A 17,050-nucleotide genomic window follows, 5' to 3' on the forward strand; every position below is an offset into this window, starting at 1 on the left:
CAGAGGGACTCAGTGCCCCCACAGGAGGGTATCTCCTCTTTGTGATAATAATAATCTCCATTTGCCTCCAGTGTGGTTACAACAAAGATACTATACCTTCATCTTATCTTCCAGCTGTGTGTGTGTGTGTGTGTGTGTGTGTGTGTGTGTGTGTGTGTCTGTGTGTCTGTGTGAGAGTGTGTGCTTGTGTGTTGACATTATTCCTCATCAAACTCCTGCTCACATCACCAAAAAGCATGTTTTAGTCATTTTGCTACAGTGTAAACTCTCAGTCCGTCAGTTTCAGGTCAGCAGTCACACCCCGAACACATGGCTGTTTACACTTCACACACAGTGTGCTCACAACAAAAAAAATAATATCTATTGTCACAGTAAATGCTGTCTTTACTGTACCTCTTAATGCTTTATCTTGTTTGTTTTTTTTAATTTGCACTGTGTGTAAGCTGCTGGAGTCAAAGTCTTTGTATGTGTAAACATACATGTTTAACATAGCTTATTTTAATTCTGATTCCTCAGATTATTCGCAAAAAACACAATATGTTATACATTTAGTGAACATAGTTACTTTGTTATTATAATAATAGTGTTGCAGTTGGTAACACATTACTTGAAACCCTTCAGTTCAGCATTTACAAGCCAGATATGGACATTTATTCACAAGTGTTTATTAACAGACATTGTGTGTCAACAAGTATAACTTCCCTCAATGAAGACATATTTATATTGTTTCATATATTATTATCTGCTTTATACATCAGCATAAGCAACAACAACAGTTATAAACACTTGAAAATGTCCTCTTATGTGCATATGACTACATTATAGTTTGCAATTAAAGGTATAAAATACTGTTTATAAACCCTGCTATATGGCAGCAGTCACATTTTAACACACTATGAATCTCCTGCAGACCACAGCGTGCCACAATTTAAATGAACAACAACTAAAAGGCAAAGGAAATGAATTAAGTCAACCACATTTAAATAATTAAATATTAAGCTCATTGTATACTCTTGTGTTAATCACATTGTTTTTTGCAGCGGAGAAACTGTCAGTGAGGAAAACCCTTGATGATGATGATGACTGCTAAGGGAGGGGACAGTATAGACCCTGATAAATGTGAGGTTTCATGGTCTCCCCTGACAAATCATCAATGGCCAGGAACCTTATAGCAGACACACTCTATTGCTCCCACCCACAGAAAGTTTTTTACAGAAGTCAAAAAGTTCCTTTTTCATTCTACAGTCAAACAGCGGGCCTTGTTTATTTCTTTTTATGTGACACAGCTGAAGGCCTGAGAGAGTAGCTTAGGTCAAAAGTGTATGCTATACAATAAGAGAGAGAGAGAGAGAGATTTTTGGGTTTTCGTTGAGAGGAAATTTTGAAACATTGTGCAATGGTGCCGCAAAAGTTTTGAAAGGTTGGGTTTTGCCTGCAAAGCGTCTGCGAGTCGGTTCGTTGGAGGAGAGGTCTCCATGTTGCATCCATACAGAATGGAGAGCTACCTCATCCCACCCGTAAGTATCTTTTATTTTTATCGTTTTCTATATTCTCTGTAGACTTTCAAGCATCTGAGGCTTTAAAAGAGTTCCTCGAGTTGTTTTTTTTAAATGCAGCTTTAAACAGAAACGCATTTGTTAATCAAGAGGAATGACAGTGTGTGTTATTTCAAATAACAAGACTTAATGTAAGTCTGCTTCACTTTGAAGACAGCACACAAACTGTAAGAGTCTTTTATACTACGAGCGACATGAAAATGAAACTCAAAACTTCTTCAGAGTTTCAGAACAGCAGTGGCAAGAAAAAAAAAAAGTCATTATTATAACACAAATGTGACTAATGCCTCATCTGATTTACCAATCTAAACATATTTAGACACAATGTGAACATTTTATTAAAGACAAATGGAGATTATTAGTATTTTCTGTAGGTAATTAAATAGGCAGTGATATAATGTGTGTTGTCTGCATCATATACACCATCCAGTAAAATGTTTTTTACTCTTGAGAGTTTTTTTGTGGCTGAAAATGTCTTTTTATTTGCTCCAGCAGCACTCAGAAGAAATGTACGATCCTGAGATCTACAGACATCAAATAGCAGAATATTATAATCCATATGTCTTAGATACAGATATCCAGGCAGGTGAGTTTTACTTCAACATGCATTTTGTCTCATGTGATCAGTGTTTCAATTGAACCCGTCACTTATTCTATTAGATTACAAAGAGATAAGTTTGAATTAAAAAACATTTTAAAATGCAAATTCATGATCAGTGTGTGGGCAAACATTACACGACATGGTGCTTTCAAAACAGTGCTTTCAAATTTTTATTAAATGTATTTTATTTTCATTAAGATAAGCTTCATTTAAGTCTTAATCTTCAAATTAATCACCATGACCTGATGTGGTCTTTTCTGGTGCATCGCACATAAAAAGCCTGCAGTGTGTGTGCAGCTGGAGCGCACCACATTAGCTTGTATGGAACACAGGAAACAGATGCCATTTCTTTCGGCCGCTACAATTTACAGACATAGAACAAACTTTCGCCCCTTGGGGTTTTCTTGATACAAGAGAGGTGCTTTACTTTCTCTTGTAATCAACTGTTTTGAATATTGCACCAAAACAATATCAGAAGGGGGGGAAAAATACTTTTCCTGACCTTTTAGCAGAGAAAACGCCCCCACTAAGAAAGCGTCAGTTGTCTTTGGGATAAAAATATCTTGTATCTAAAATCTAAATGTGTCTATCTATGTCTAATAAATTTTAAATGATAAACTGAGATGCTACATATAGGAGAGTGATGTTACAGTGTTACAGTGAATGTATGGCATGGCTTTAATGACTAGTTTGATTTATTATATTTAAGAGTATACACTTTATTTTGAGGTAGTTTTAGTTGCTCTTGTTATGCATATACATTTTGCTGCAATACATTCCTGCTACACTGCAACATTTATATTACTTTAATTCATATTTTATTAATGTTATACTATATCCTTTAGTCTAACTTGTACTACTTTACATCCTCATATCTAGATTCTATTTGTTTCTACATGTGTGGTTTTATTATGACCCAGGTTTTTCAAAGGCAGTGACTGCTCTTGCAATTGTTCATTTGACCAGCTTTGAACTTTGAACTTTGAAGGGGTTTGCATGTGAAATACAATATATAATATATTTTTTATTTGGCTCTCCTCTTTTTTCTTGCTTACACTTGAGATATGTAAAACTTGAACTTGCCTTATTTAATTCTGGGGGAACAGCATGAAAAAGAAGAGTGCAAATTCACAGTAAATGTCTGTGGCAACACTGTTAACAAACAGGAAAGAGCTTCATGCTGAATTCTCTATTATTCTCCTCTTTTCACTCGGTTTATGCAAACTCAAGCACTATGAGTAAGCAGCTCGTCGTCAAGTCCAGTTGCTTTTGACTTAGTGGTTTTAGATATCTTATGACAAAGACTGATTTTCATTGACACACAGTCTGGCTTTTCTTCCTTAGTCACCTCCAGTCGTTTAAGCATGTGTTTTTGCTGTATCAAATTATTTAAAAGGCATTTTCATGACTTTTGTATGAAGCTGTGTGTTCAGTATCTGTCTCTTTCATTTGTTTGAGTACAGCTCTTTGTCAAGACAGGAAAGCAGTCCTCATATAGCAACCCTAACCTAGACAACAAAAAGCTGTGGCCATTCTGCTGTTTCTCACCTCCCTCTATCTGTTCAGATCACTGGGACTACCACCCTCACCCTCATGTACACCCTGTAGAGTTTGAAAACCTCCAAGAGGCCAACTTCACAGAGCTGCAGAGTGTGCAGGCTCTCCACCCGCCCGGCCTCATACGACACGACACCATACGATACGATGCAGAAAACCTGCTCGATCCAAATCTTGGGGCGCATCCACATGTGTTACAGCAACCAGTAAGTCCTGTCATTTAGCAGAAACACACATTAAAGGAACAAACACACACGGGTGCATGTACCTGCTCACAACAAACACAGAGTTACTGGTGAGTTATGTATTATTAGTCAGGTGCTTCAGTGTAATGACTGCAATTAGTCATTGTTAAATTTATAACAGTTATGATGACTCAAGTCAGGTTTTCCTGAGCATAGTGTTGTACTGATTGAGTACAATTCCAAGGAACAGACTGTTGCTTGATGGGAAATGGCACACAGATGCTTTAAAACCTTCATACACACCTCTAAATCTCCAAATATCCTTCCAGCTCACTGGAGATTTTCTTCAAACTCAACATAATTCACAGTGGGGTTTTAAATCAGAGGGGACATTCGGAGAATTTGAGGCCTTTTAGGGTCCTGTGACCAAAATCAGGAAGTGAATCTTTAAGTTACAAGAAAAACTGTTTTGGTTTTTTTTTTAATTTCATTTTAAAAAGAGCATTTTTCTTTGAATAGAGTCTGAGGGCTCATCAAAGCTCAGTCAGTATCGCAACTGCACGCTCCACCCGTGCAGTTGTGAGCCAGTGAACCAGAACAGAGATCTCTGGTTTTGGACTGCAGTATCTCTCACCAAGTCAACATTTTCAGATCGGAAACCTCTTCACTTGCTTGTAACATTACTATGAGCTTATGATGACCAGTAGAGATGAAAAAGGCAGAGAGCAAATGCATTTATATAGCACATCTCATCTCACAGGCAATTTTTAAAGTGCTTGTCATAGATTTGAAATGAGCATATTGATTTTAAAAGAGTGAATCTGTTTCTTGTTGCCAATCATTTAAAATTCTAGTCAGGATTAGAGGCTTTTTAAACACACTGAATAAGTCCGGCTGAATGCATCTGCAGCTCCAACTGAGGTCACAGTGGGGCCAAAGGTGTCGTGGATTTAAATATTTCACTCAGTGAGATGTAGCTTCAGTAAAGTGCTGGAACAAGCAGATACAGTGAAGTGAAGTGGTAAAATGTCAAACATATGGCATAATGCATAATTATCTGGCATTACTTGGGAACCTTTGTGTTCATACTTTAATAATCATAGTTGTTTTCAGGAATAGATGATAGTTAACAACATATTTTTCACTTAGAGATCATATTTTGAGCCAAAATTGCATTTAATTTCATGTAATTTCCTTAAGTGGATCTACCACAGGTGAACCTCAAATTGATTAGGATTGTGTTGTGACTAATCATCAATTTATAATGACTTCATAGTTGAATGTTTTAATGTATCTTGAAGCATGGGACACATATTTATATCCTATAACACATGCCTTTCATAAAGAGGGCACAAAGCCTGTGTGCTTGTAAGTCACATGATAGTTTTTTTTGCGGGTGAAATTTCCCTTTTGAAAAAAAAAGGACTGCCATTTTTACAACCAGAGGAAAATGTGTTTGTGTGTGGAAACACACAACCTGGTGGTAACACTTTAGTTGAAACGGTGTATGAAAATATATTGTGAAAACCACAGTTCACACATGGAATTCACATATAGGTTCCCACCACTGACTGTTTTGTGTAAAGGGTGAATATGTTGACAACTGTTGCCCACCCAGGCATACAGCTATAGCAGCTCCTCACATCACAGCTCATGCAGAGAAACGTTGCCTCTGTCAGGTTTACCCACACTTACAGTGGGAAAGTTTTACTGCAAACATGTCAGAAAGTGTCTGCTTTTGATTACAGTATAATAAAGAAGTAGCAGCATAGTCATGCTTCTGAAAATAACATGCCCTAAAACATCCCAAAATACTTGAAGTGTCAGACATGGCTGTTGGAGAATTAAAACAAAAATGCATGAAAAACTATTTGATTTCAAAGTTTAAGGTTGAGGTTGACACATAAATACCATCACCAGTGGAAGTAGTATTCAGTGGATTTCCTCAAAAAGTATCAAAACCACACCACAAAAATACTCTATTACAAGTTCTGCTTTCAAAACTTCACTTAAGTAAAAATACAGACACATTAGCAATGAAATATACTAAAAGTGATAAAGTTAAAGTGCTCATAATGCAGAATGGTTCCTATTAGTCATAGTTAAGGCTGCTTCCAACCAAGAATTTTCCTAGTCGACCAATAGTCATCATTTAGGGCCATTAGTCGACTAGTCACCTGCATGTTTGCGATGTTAATTCAGTTATTAAATTATATATTTTGGGCGGGGCAACACAATGGTTTGAGTTGAAGATTTGAGCAATAATAGCATCAGTAACACTGTGCTGCATTACAGAGAAATACAAAACCGTCCTAATGAACCTTCATTAATATAGGCCTATATTTTATCTACAAGTGCACGTCACACACTGAGCGAGCCGCCTGTTAATGACGCTGTCGGCAAAGCAGTAATGATTGTGCTAAGTGGCTAATGGGCATGTAGCTACTTCCATGTTTCAGATGATACGTCATGTTTGTAGTCAACCAATGAAGATAAGTTTACATATCACCTTGGGTTCGTCCTTCACCTTCTCAAAATGATCCCACACTTTGGATTTCCTGCCCGACATGTTATTAACTAGCCTGTGGAATAACCTCAGGTACCAGCCCTGGAAATTAATGTGACCCCTGTCTGACTGCTGAGTGTGGCCTCTTCCTGTGTCTGTCTTTTCAAATAAAATTCCCACATGGTCCAGTCATATAGGTTTTGATTTATTTTGACAAGGCACAGCTCCTAATAGAGTTCCACGTTTTTTTTTTCTGCGACTAAGCGACCAATGAAATCTCGCTGACTAATGACCTTTCTGCCCGACTAACTATTGTTCGACCACTGGGGGGCAGCCCTAGTGTCTGCATCATGTTTTCTAAAGTGATCATATGTTTTGTATGTAAAATTTTAATCTGCAAAATAGTGAGTTTGACTTAAAAAGATGTAATGGAGTAAAAAGTACAATATTTCCCTCTGAAATGAAGTGGAGTAGCAGTATAAAGTATCTTAACAAATCTCTATATACAGCAGTCACATATGGCAGAAAACAACTACTTGATAGGTAAACACACAGTGAAGTAATGGTGTACTGAGCAGAGAGCAAAGTCACGCTCCCTCCGTGTGTGGTAATTCCAGCTTCTCTCTTCTTTGTCGTGGCAGCCATGTGTGCATGTGGCTAGCTAACTGCTGACACTCTGCACTGCGGTCAGCTGTTACAGCTGATATTGAGACAGCAGTGTTGCTAAGGTGTAGCACCCACCCTTTGGTTCCCCCAAGATTAATTACATTAGCTCTGTCAGCACTGTTGTCATTGTAAGCACTGCTTGTGCTGTTAGCACCATTAGCTGCTAGCTGCTAGTTCAGACACCTCCATGTTGAGAGCCGTGTGCAGACAACAGACAGGTATCATATAAAGCTCCATTAAAACAGTAATACTTACAAGTAGCTTAAAACTCCACTAATAATTGAAACATTATTTATTTGTTCATTCCCAGATTTAACTGAGCATCCATCATGACAGCTGCATGTTTTACAGCCAAGCTTTATTTTCCCAGTTCCAGTATTTTACCAGTACACATTGTGCTGAATTACATGAAATGATACTAATTTTTTCTGCTGTTGGCATAATTGTGTAACAACCCCCCCTCCCACGCACACACACACACACACACACACTCAAATGTGGGACATTTGCGCCATATTGTCTTTGCAAACCAATACAGACAATATATGTAACATTTTCAAACAGTATGGAAAACTATATATTTTTTTCTAAACTTTGGAGAAACATGAAGGGAATTTTAATATGCTCAACAAGCTAATACTGCATTCACATGCTCTTCAGATGGTCCCGATGCCCAGGTTGGGAGGTCGTTATTATGACTCCAGTGTGTTCATAATGTGGAACCAACACTGATGCTGCAAAGACAGTTAGTTGTATTTTATTGCTCAGAGCATTTAAACAACACATAAATAAGTCGTACATTCCCTAAAACCACTGAAATATTGCTCTACCTGACTTGTTAGCAGGGTTAATGCTGATAAAAACTTCTATAATTAATCTAAGTCACTCTGTGTGAACAGCAAATAACATCTACCTAAAAAGACAAAAAACTATATGCAATAAGTGAATCAATAAAAGCTTTTGTACCATTAACCAAACATTTATCTTTGTCTGCAATGTCTCTGCTTATATTCTGCTTATATGAAAGTTGACAAGTCGTGGACAAAAATTTTGGCCAACTTTCCTGAGTTGTTATTCCAACTTGAGGGAGTGTTCACATGAATTTACCGAGCCAGGGGCTAATTTTTATGATTATTTCGACACCACATAAATGCTTCATGAGTTAAACACTTGTGGACGTTTTTATTTAATGAACTTTGACTCCTGTCTCATAGGTAGCGTTCTTCCCTCGAGCTGTGTATCCACCACACGTGTCCCAGCGCAGCTCTGATGACGAGGATCATGAAGGACGAAGTCCCCCGCTCGAGGTGTCTGATGAGGAGTGTCTGAGAGATCGAGTCCCTTATGTCACACCAGGAGAGCTGGGTAAGAATATAGATTTTTATAGGCCGTTCCATATGTGCAGCGGGGGAGCACTTCAGCTCTCTGCTGAGCCGTTAACACGGATACTTTAAGAGAAACAACTGTGCTGGCAATGTGAGGATTCTCAGACATCCAGGTCATGGTATATCTAGAAGTGTTAAGTCACTGGACTCGCTTTAGAGTCTTCAGTCAAGAATCTAAAGCAGCGGGCCAGTGTTTTCTTCCTCGCTGAGGGATGGTGGAGGTTTGGCATTGAGTCATGTCAGCTTTGTGTTCTGCTGACATTTTAAGATGCACTTTTGGGATGAGCTACTAGTTGCACAACTGCTTTTACACTGCTGGTTATGCATCTTTAACGGAAGTGGGCTCACAAAAAGACAGAGTGGCTGTTTGTCTGTTATAAATGTTCTTGGTCTCCAAGGCTGGATTCTTATGCTGGATTGTGGAAATGATCCAGCAGGTGTACTTGGAGAATGGCAGGCTCCCTCCAGTGGTAATGAGGCTCCCTGTTAGAGCTTTTGTTCAGTAATCTGGTCTACTCTCATCTTTAACCAAGCCCTACTACATGAATATGTACAGCCATCAGCACGTTAAAATGAAGCAATAATGGCTAACAGTCAATGTTGCTGATCTAAGAAATGAGGCTGTATTAGCTCTTATTTGTATTCAAATGGATAACCATTTGTTATATACTGTCTATGAGTGTGTTTTGTGAAAACAGCTAAACATTTTCAGTATTAATTCTATAACCAGCAGCTGCCTGTTGGATGTTCAGTAAAAACAGAACACATAGGACACACTGTAAAAATCATGGACATAGCTACTGTGACGTCACACATTGACTTGTGGACTCCCATTTTCGAGTTCGGCACTTTGGCTATTGTCATCTTGGTTATTTGGAGCTAGAAGTGACCATATTTGGGCGAGAGGCTGGTGCTGTGGTGTAGTGAGGGGTGGATCTGACTGAGAGGCCGAGGAGACTATTGGCAGGCAGGCTGTCACTCAAAGTGGCCTGCCTTTGATTATGTATAAATTTGAACCTTAATGAAATTTAAATGGTGAGTTACATAAAAATTCACCTTCCTCATGAATGTTAAAATTAGCTATTGACCAAAATTGTTTTTGTACCAGGCTGCACGTGTTAATTTCTGCTGTAAAGTTGGGCATTTTAACATGGGGGTCTATGGGGACTGACTCGCTTCTGGAGCCAGCCTCAAGTGGCCATTAGAGGAACTGCACTTCTTGACACTTCCTTTTCAGCCTACTTTTCCAGCCTTGGAGGTTGCCACTTGGTTTTTACCACCAACACAATGATACACACTGCAAACTACAGACTCAGTTTTCAAAAGGCGACTGACTGAGTGAAAACTGGGATCATCCTCCATACTGTTACGCTAACAAACACCTGTCCAGATGTGTTCATCAACAACAGCAGTAAAACACTGGTTTCAATCTAACATGTGCATCAGTGACGCTGCACTTCAAACAGTGTTTTACTTAGACCTGTGAGTAATCAGCTGTGCACAGCTGTCATGTTTTATATTTTTGGTTGACATGAACACTGACATAAAGCAGGAGAAGTTCAGTGAGCATCCAGTGTGTTTGATGTTGGTTTAACGCTGAATATTGAGGGGAGAAAATTAGCTCTCCTTGGGCTTTAAGAGCCACTTGATGACTCGTCATTACTAATATTGGTGGGTAACAAACTTCCATTTGTCACATGCCGGGGGTGCATCCCACTGCGATTACACACTTGCTCTCTAGTTCCTCTTTTGGCTGGTTTAGGACCTGACAGGACCTGCTTTGTCTCAGTAGTGTCTGGTACAAAATGTCTGCAGCGCTGGTAGCCAAATATGTGCATAATTTACTCTGTTCATATTTGTGCGAGGTTCCTTTTTATTCAAGCACCTCTGTGAGCATTCAGCGGCACTGACTGTATATCACGTACCTCACTGGTGCTTATTTAACCTGTCCCACATCAAGGCAGCCCTTTGCAATTTTTTGTTAATGCCAGTTTTAATCTAAACATGGCCTTACAGAGTCCCTGTACATTTGGAATATGTGGGTGCAGGGATGACTTGAGACAAATAGATAAGTGGCTCTTCAAGTGTAAAGACTATCAGTCTGGCTCAGGATTCAGGCAAGGTTAACCAGGACCGCAACATGTATGTTCCTTACATGACCATGTATTGCAACTTAAGTAATGGCAACCACAAGGTTTCTTACTGAGTACCCTCTTCGTAGGTTTATCACGAAGCACCATGACAATGTGGAAAACACAAAATCAATGACTCACAGAGGATTACATCAGCCAGGGTTTTGCAGAATTTTATTTTTTTTGGATATTTTGTTGCTTCATATTAAATATAAAACAAAACCTAGAACCGAAAACATATTTTGTGCCTCTGTGCAACAAAAAAAAGTTCCTTTTTTTGTTACTAATTTGCCTGTCTGAGATCTCATATATATATACATATATATATATATATAAATAACTGATATGGTTGGTATAGACTGGTTGAACCCTGCAAAAGCAACTGAACCACCTCATTTAAAGTGTCACAGTGCCACAGCTAGAATTACAAGCTTGTTTTCATTTTTCTTATATATTTTTTTATAATAAACAGGTTATAAGATAAATCTGTACATTAATATATAGAATTGCAGTGGGTTTCATGATTAATGTTGCAACTCTCTGATGTTTCCAACAGGGAATAAAAAGAAGATCCGTTTGTACCAGTTCCTGTTGGACCTTTTAAGGAACGGTGATATGAAGGACAGTATCTGGTGGGTGGACAGAGACAAAGGGACATTCCAGTTTTCTTCCAAACACAAGGAGGCTCTCGCACACCGCTGGGGAATCCAGAAGGGAAACCGCAAAAAAATGACCTATCAGAAGATGGCTCGTGCTTTGCGCAACTACGGCAAAACTGGAGAGGTGAAAAAGATAAAGAAGAAGCTGACGTACCAGTTCAGCGACGAGGTGCTGGGGAAGACTCATCTGGAGAGAAAATATCTGTAGGCAGGAGGGATACTGAAATGTCAGGATTTACTCATGAAAAGTGTAGTTATTGTTTTAGGTGCTTAATCAAATGTGCCAATAAGGTGAATTGCATCTTGTGAATAGCATAATTACTGCCGCACAGTGGGTTCAGTAAGTGATATTACAGCCAAAAGGCAAAAGGGGGAAGGCAGAGGAGGATGTAGTAATTACAATGTATGCATCTTAGACCCTGGGTCAATGTGGTGCCCAGTATGTATTTTTAAATGTGGGTGCACACACATAGCTGTGGAAGCCCATTTCTGCCATTGTGATAAAAAAAAATTCATTAATCCAAAAAAATAAAAAATAAAAATGAATAAATAAAAACTCTAAAAAAATAAAAATAAAACACTTAATATCTAAAAAATATTTAAAAACACTTAAAATAATTACTAAGTATCTAAAAAAGATATTTTTTTCATAATAATGACTTAGTATCTCAAAATAATGTGAAACTTTTTCTAAATAATGACGTAGTGTCGTATCAAAATGTCAAGAAATAAGAATTATTATCAAAATAATGAGAAACTGTTTTAAAATAATAACTTCATAACTAAATAATGAGAACATTTCTCATTATAATGATGTAGCATTTCAAAATAATGACAATTTTTCAAATGTAATGAGAAACTTTCTCAAAATAATGAGAAAAGTTTCTTTAAATAAAAGCTTAGTGTCACAAAATAATGAGAAGTGCTCTCTTAATAATGACTTAGTATCTCAAAATAATGATTTTCTTATCTCAGAATTTAAATTGAATATCTTAAAATAATGACTTAATATCTCAAACACATACTAAGGGATACTAAGTGGTGGAAATGGGCTTCCGTACATATCAGTGTAAATTCTATCTTAAAATGTCTTTTTAAGCATTCTTTTTAATATGAGGGTCACATTTTGTTTTATAACATTGAACATTGAAACATTTGAAAGAAGGCCTGTACCTTCTCTCTAACGTTTGACTCTCTTTGTGTTGGACATGATTAAGTTCTCTTTAAGTTGTACATATAATTGCAGTGTAATATTTAAAATAGCAAGGAGACACAATGTCATTAACCTTTGAGAACCATTTTGATTATTTACATGTTAAGAAATGTTTTGTACAAATACATGAAACTCTGTATGTTATAATGAATTGCTGTAAAAAAATAAATTGTTCATAAACATATGTGTATGAGAATTGTTTGTCAGTGATGACATCTCACATCAGAGGTAAAACACAAAGAAGAAGAAGTAAATATATAGTTTTACAGATGAGGCTGTAAAGATAAGTGGTGACTCTGAGGGACTGTGAGGGTGAAGTGGCCTGTCGCTCAGCTCTTGTATCTGTGCCTGTGTATCCTGACACACTGCAGGCGTCAGCTCTCTGCTCACAGAGGCAAAGTGACACATCTGGAGTTTTCAGGTTAACAGTCTGCAAGCATCCAGTTGGTTTTCTCTGAATTGAATACTGTAGTTTCCTGAATGGCCTTATTGTGCAATAATTACTTACGTCCATGAGCAGATTACGAGACAATGGGCCCCCGGCCACAGATATTCAAAAGGGGCTACAACTTCTCCTACACAGGAGCAAAACAACACAGACTTTGTGGTGGGTTTTGCTTCTTTGCTGTTGTAGTTATGCATCTTTCTTTAGTCATGTAGCACCTTTTTGTGGTTTTATGTCCCTTTGAGTTAATAGTGTGTCTTTTCTGGTTGTTTTGTGTCTCTTTGTGGTTCCTTTGCATCTCTTTATGCACTTTTTGTGTCTGTTTGCAGTAATTGCAGTCTTTTCCTTGTCACTAATATGAGTGACATTTTGCCAATGATTTCCAGGATGGTCCCCAAAACTTTAGGCCCCTGGGTCTGTGACTAATAGGCCTGTTCAGTAATCCATCCATGCTTACATCTGTGTTTCTCTGTATTTGTCATAGTTGGTTTCCTTTTAATGATAAGTGTCTCATTCATCATTTTCCTGAACAAAGCTGTCTTTAGTTAACTGAATTTTCAGACATGCTTATAAAATGTGAATCAGCTTCCTGACCATCACACCTCCCTTCAAACAGAAAAATAGGAACTTCACGATGTTTATTTACCACATTTCAAAACCTCTTTTGTGGATTAAATCCAGTTCAATAAGATAGAATAAAACAACACTAAAATCCTCAAAGACAATTAAATAATAATACATATCACAGTACAAAGTCACTGTAATACAAAGGAGAAATCATTTGCTGAAATGTCATGTGCAGTGTGTAAATATAAAAATACTACAGCAGCTGGTGTCCCAAGGGCCAACAGCTCCCCTCAATGGTCAACGTGTAATTAATACTCAGGTGGGAAGATTAAAGGAACAGAACAATACAACAACAATATAATAGCAAAACAATATAGTTTCACCACAGCCAGGTAATTTAATAGTCTTATTTTTTACTGAAATCCATCAGATTGGTTTTGAGTGACCTGAGTTCTGTTAGCAAACAATGTCAGAAAAGAAAAACACATTTACAGAAGTAAGGGTCTATAAAAACATTACAAGAGTGACTTCATGATAAATAATGATAACCAATTTGAAGATGCTTCCTTCAACAAGCAAACAATGCTTAGTTCAAATTCTGAAAACTGCACATGGTCATTGTGGTTGACAAAACCCACTTCTCACAATCTGACTACCGGTCCAGCCGTCATCTGCAGGGTTCAGCTGGTATAGAGTCTGTATAGTATAGCCTTGTAGAAATAGTGTAGTATGCCGTAGTGTAGTGTAATGTAATATAGTTTAGTATAGTATAGTTTGATTTAGCATAGCATAGTGTTGCATAGCTTAGCATAGCATAGCATTACGTAATATATACTGTACTGTAGCATAGCATAGCATGGAATCGCAGTAGTAATAGTATAGTGTAGTATAGTATAGTTTGGTGTAGTGAAGCATAGCGTAGCATAGCATTATGTAGCATAGCATAGCATTGCATAGTATAATATAGAGTAATATAGCATAGCATAGCATAGCATAGCATAGCACTGTATAGTATAGAGTAGTGTAGTATAGTATAGTGTAGCGTAGAGGGAGCGTAGCATAGCATAGTATAGTATAGTATAGTGTAGCATAGTATCGTATAGTATAGTATAGCATAGCATAGTATAGCATAGCATAGTATAGTATGGTATAATATAGTATAGTATAGTATGGCACAGCATAGCATAGCACAGCATAGCATAGCACAGTGTAGTATAGCATGGTATAGTGTAGCGTAGTATAGTATAGTATGGCACAGCATAGCATAGCATAGCATAGCACAGTATAGTATCATATATTTATTTAACAGTACTTTTTAGATTAATGTTTTACATACAAAACATAGTCACAGTAGACAATACAGTGCATAGTTGAATGATATATTATCCAGCAGTATGTAAAATAGTAGATTTACGCTCATATCCACCAGCTTGTAAAACCATTTACATATAAATATATCACAATATAGTTTTTTTCCTTACAGTTTTCTCCTGTGTTAATGTGTATAGTCAGACAGTTTTTGTCAACTCACAACAAAATTCACAACAAATCAACCATATGTGCTACAGATTTGCAACTTTCACCAAACTGTAGCCCCAATACTGAAGAAACTTTTGTACATTTAAACATATTGCAAATTATGAAGTCCATCACTCTGTTTTTTTCAAAAACTGTAAAACTTATTAAACCTCTCTCCTCCCACAATTTTTGTTCAACTGACAGCAAACTTGCTACAGAGTATCTTCAGACTGTCCTACACAAACGATCCACACAGATTTTTGCTTTATCGAAAATTGAGCCTACAGTGCATCAAAATGTTTGACTGTAAACGGTATTGTAAACATATACTAGCAAATTCTTGCTTAATACATTTTCAATGTTCATAAAAAAAAATGACAAAATTTTGGAGTCATGCTAGATGATGTTTGGAAAATATCAGAATTTTATCTCAAAAACTGAATTTTTTTACAGCATTTTGAATTTCACTCTCATGTGAACAATTGGAGTCAATGCAAAAATGGCATTCTTAAACATCAATTTTTCACTTATGGAGCCAATAAATCATTGTTAAAAACAAATTACCAACATCTCCATGCTGTCTAGATGCAATTTGTGTATTTTCGGATTTTGACAGCAGTTTGAAATCTGCCTTTACACACTAACAGCTACTGTCTTGCATACAGGTGACTGGCTTAGTCAAGTTGTGAAGCTACATATCACATTTCTGTTTGCTCAGTGAGATAGAGGATGGTTCTTGGTGTTGAAGATTGTAAGTTCAAGCCTCAGCTCATGCAACATTTTCATATGAGAAATCTACCCAAACTTTTCATAAAGGTCCAGTCCCATGCCAGATGTCCTCAACTGGAAACACAAGACAATAGTCCTGAAGGTGGCGCTACAGCAAGCCTCTAAATTTCAAAACTTCATAACTAATCAACCATATGTGCTACAGCTTTGGAACTTTCACTTTGAAATTTGCTTTTCCATGGCATGCATGGCTACTGTCTGGCACCGTGATGCTTGGCTTAGTCAATTTGTGAAGCCACACATGAACTGTCACTTGCCAGTTAGCTCAGTGCGATAGAAGACGGACCTCAGTCTCGGAAGTTGTGAGTTCAAGCCTCAGCTAAGGCAGAACGGACATTCTAATGTGAAAGTCCTATGTTCAGGCATCATGCTATGTGATTTATTGACTAATCATTGCAGCTATATCATTCCTATAATGAGCTAGAAGAAGTTTTAAACATATATACTGCAGAGTTGTCTCTTGCTAATTAGCTCAGTGAGATAGAGCATAGTCTCTTATGCTTAGAATGCCACCTTTTTTTCATCTTCCTACATTCTGCTTGTTGCTCAGAATTGCCTAATTTTGCCTAAAATTGCCCGGCCCGACCATTGCTGCGCAGCAGCTATAATTATTTGTGAAATTGTATGAGTGCCTGTATCATTCCTGTGTATCGTGTTTCTGACAGCCTTGTTACATTGATAAAATGATGAGTCGGACTTGTATCTGACTTTGTGTTGAGAAAAGGATACAGTGCATGTGTGGTAAGGGTTTAAAAGATGCTAAACAAAGACAAAAATGAACATATAGAATCTCTGAAGAGAACATCTAAATGAACCTGTACTCTGCAATTTTGTAGATTCCTTCAGGGGAAAACACACTAATATCTACCAACAGATAAAACAAACCTACGCATCTCCTCTTCTGAGCCATCCTCCCGTATTATTCATTCATAGATTTCCAGGGTGGTTAAGTGTAGAACAGATGTGGGGAGAGCAAAGAGACTTTTTTTTTTGGATTCAAGGTTCTAAATTTAACCACAGCCTTACATCCCTTCCCCTCCCTCTCCAGGCCTATCATTCAGCCGAGGTGTTGGAGGAAAGGATGGTTGAAATATAGTCCGAGGTCAGACGTGAGCGGGGGTGGTCTGGGGGCCGGGTTGCTGCTGGGATGGGGAGCACGAGCCGAGGGGGTGGTTGTTGTGTTTTTGGACATTGCGTCGAGCCAAGGAAAAAAGAAGTCAGGAGAGGTGGGATGGTTCATGAAAGGGGTTGGGGGCAGCACTATTAAAGGC

At 37.7% G+C, this 17,050-nt stretch overlaps 1 protein-coding gene across 2 annotated transcripts; it reads left to right on the forward strand.

Moving 5' to 3' along the window:
- The first annotated feature begins 1,152 nt into the window (after positions 1-1,152).
- On the forward strand, positions 1,153-11,803 carry spi1b (Spi-1 proto-oncogene b). 2 transcript variants are annotated; one of them, XM_050066408.1, is made up of 5 exons: positions 1,153-1,517; positions 2,049-2,142; positions 3,724-3,920; positions 8,286-8,436; positions 11,145-11,803. In XM_050066408.1, the coding sequence occupies exons 1-5, from the start codon at positions 1,476-1,478 to the stop codon at positions 11,453-11,455; spliced, it is 795 nt and encodes a 264-aa protein (XP_049922365.1). In that variant the 5' UTR covers positions 1,153-1,475; the 3' UTR covers positions 11,456-11,803. The 2 variants fall into 2 exon arrangements, with proteins under 2 accessions (XP_049922365.1, XP_049922449.1); XM_050066492.1 differs by having other exon boundaries at positions 2,052-2,142.
- The last annotated feature ends 5,247 nt before the right edge of the window (positions 11,804-17,050 follow it).

Source organism: Epinephelus moara, chromosome 1, assembly GCF_006386435.1.
Source record: "Epinephelus moara isolate mb chromosome 1, YSFRI_EMoa_1.0, whole genome shotgun sequence".
In the NCBI taxonomy this organism is placed as follows: domain Eukaryota; kingdom Metazoa; phylum Chordata; class Actinopteri; order Perciformes; family Serranidae; genus Epinephelus; species Epinephelus moara.

What these genes read in the sequence shown, in the direction of transcription:
- spi1b (XM_050066408.1), top strand. Translation starts at nt 1,476, where the DNA reads ATGTTGCATCCATACAGAATGGAGAGCTACCTCATCCCACCC. An exon ending in CACATGTGTTACAGCAACCA is followed by an intron (nt 3,921 to 8,285) that starts GTAAGTCCTGTC and finishes CCTGTCTCATAG; the next exon opens with GTAGCGTTCTTCCCTCGAGC. An exon ending in TGTCACACCAGGAGAGCTGG is followed by an intron (nt 8,437 to 11,144) that starts GTAAGAATATAG and finishes TGTTTCCAACAG; the next exon opens with GGAATAAAAAGAAGATCCGT.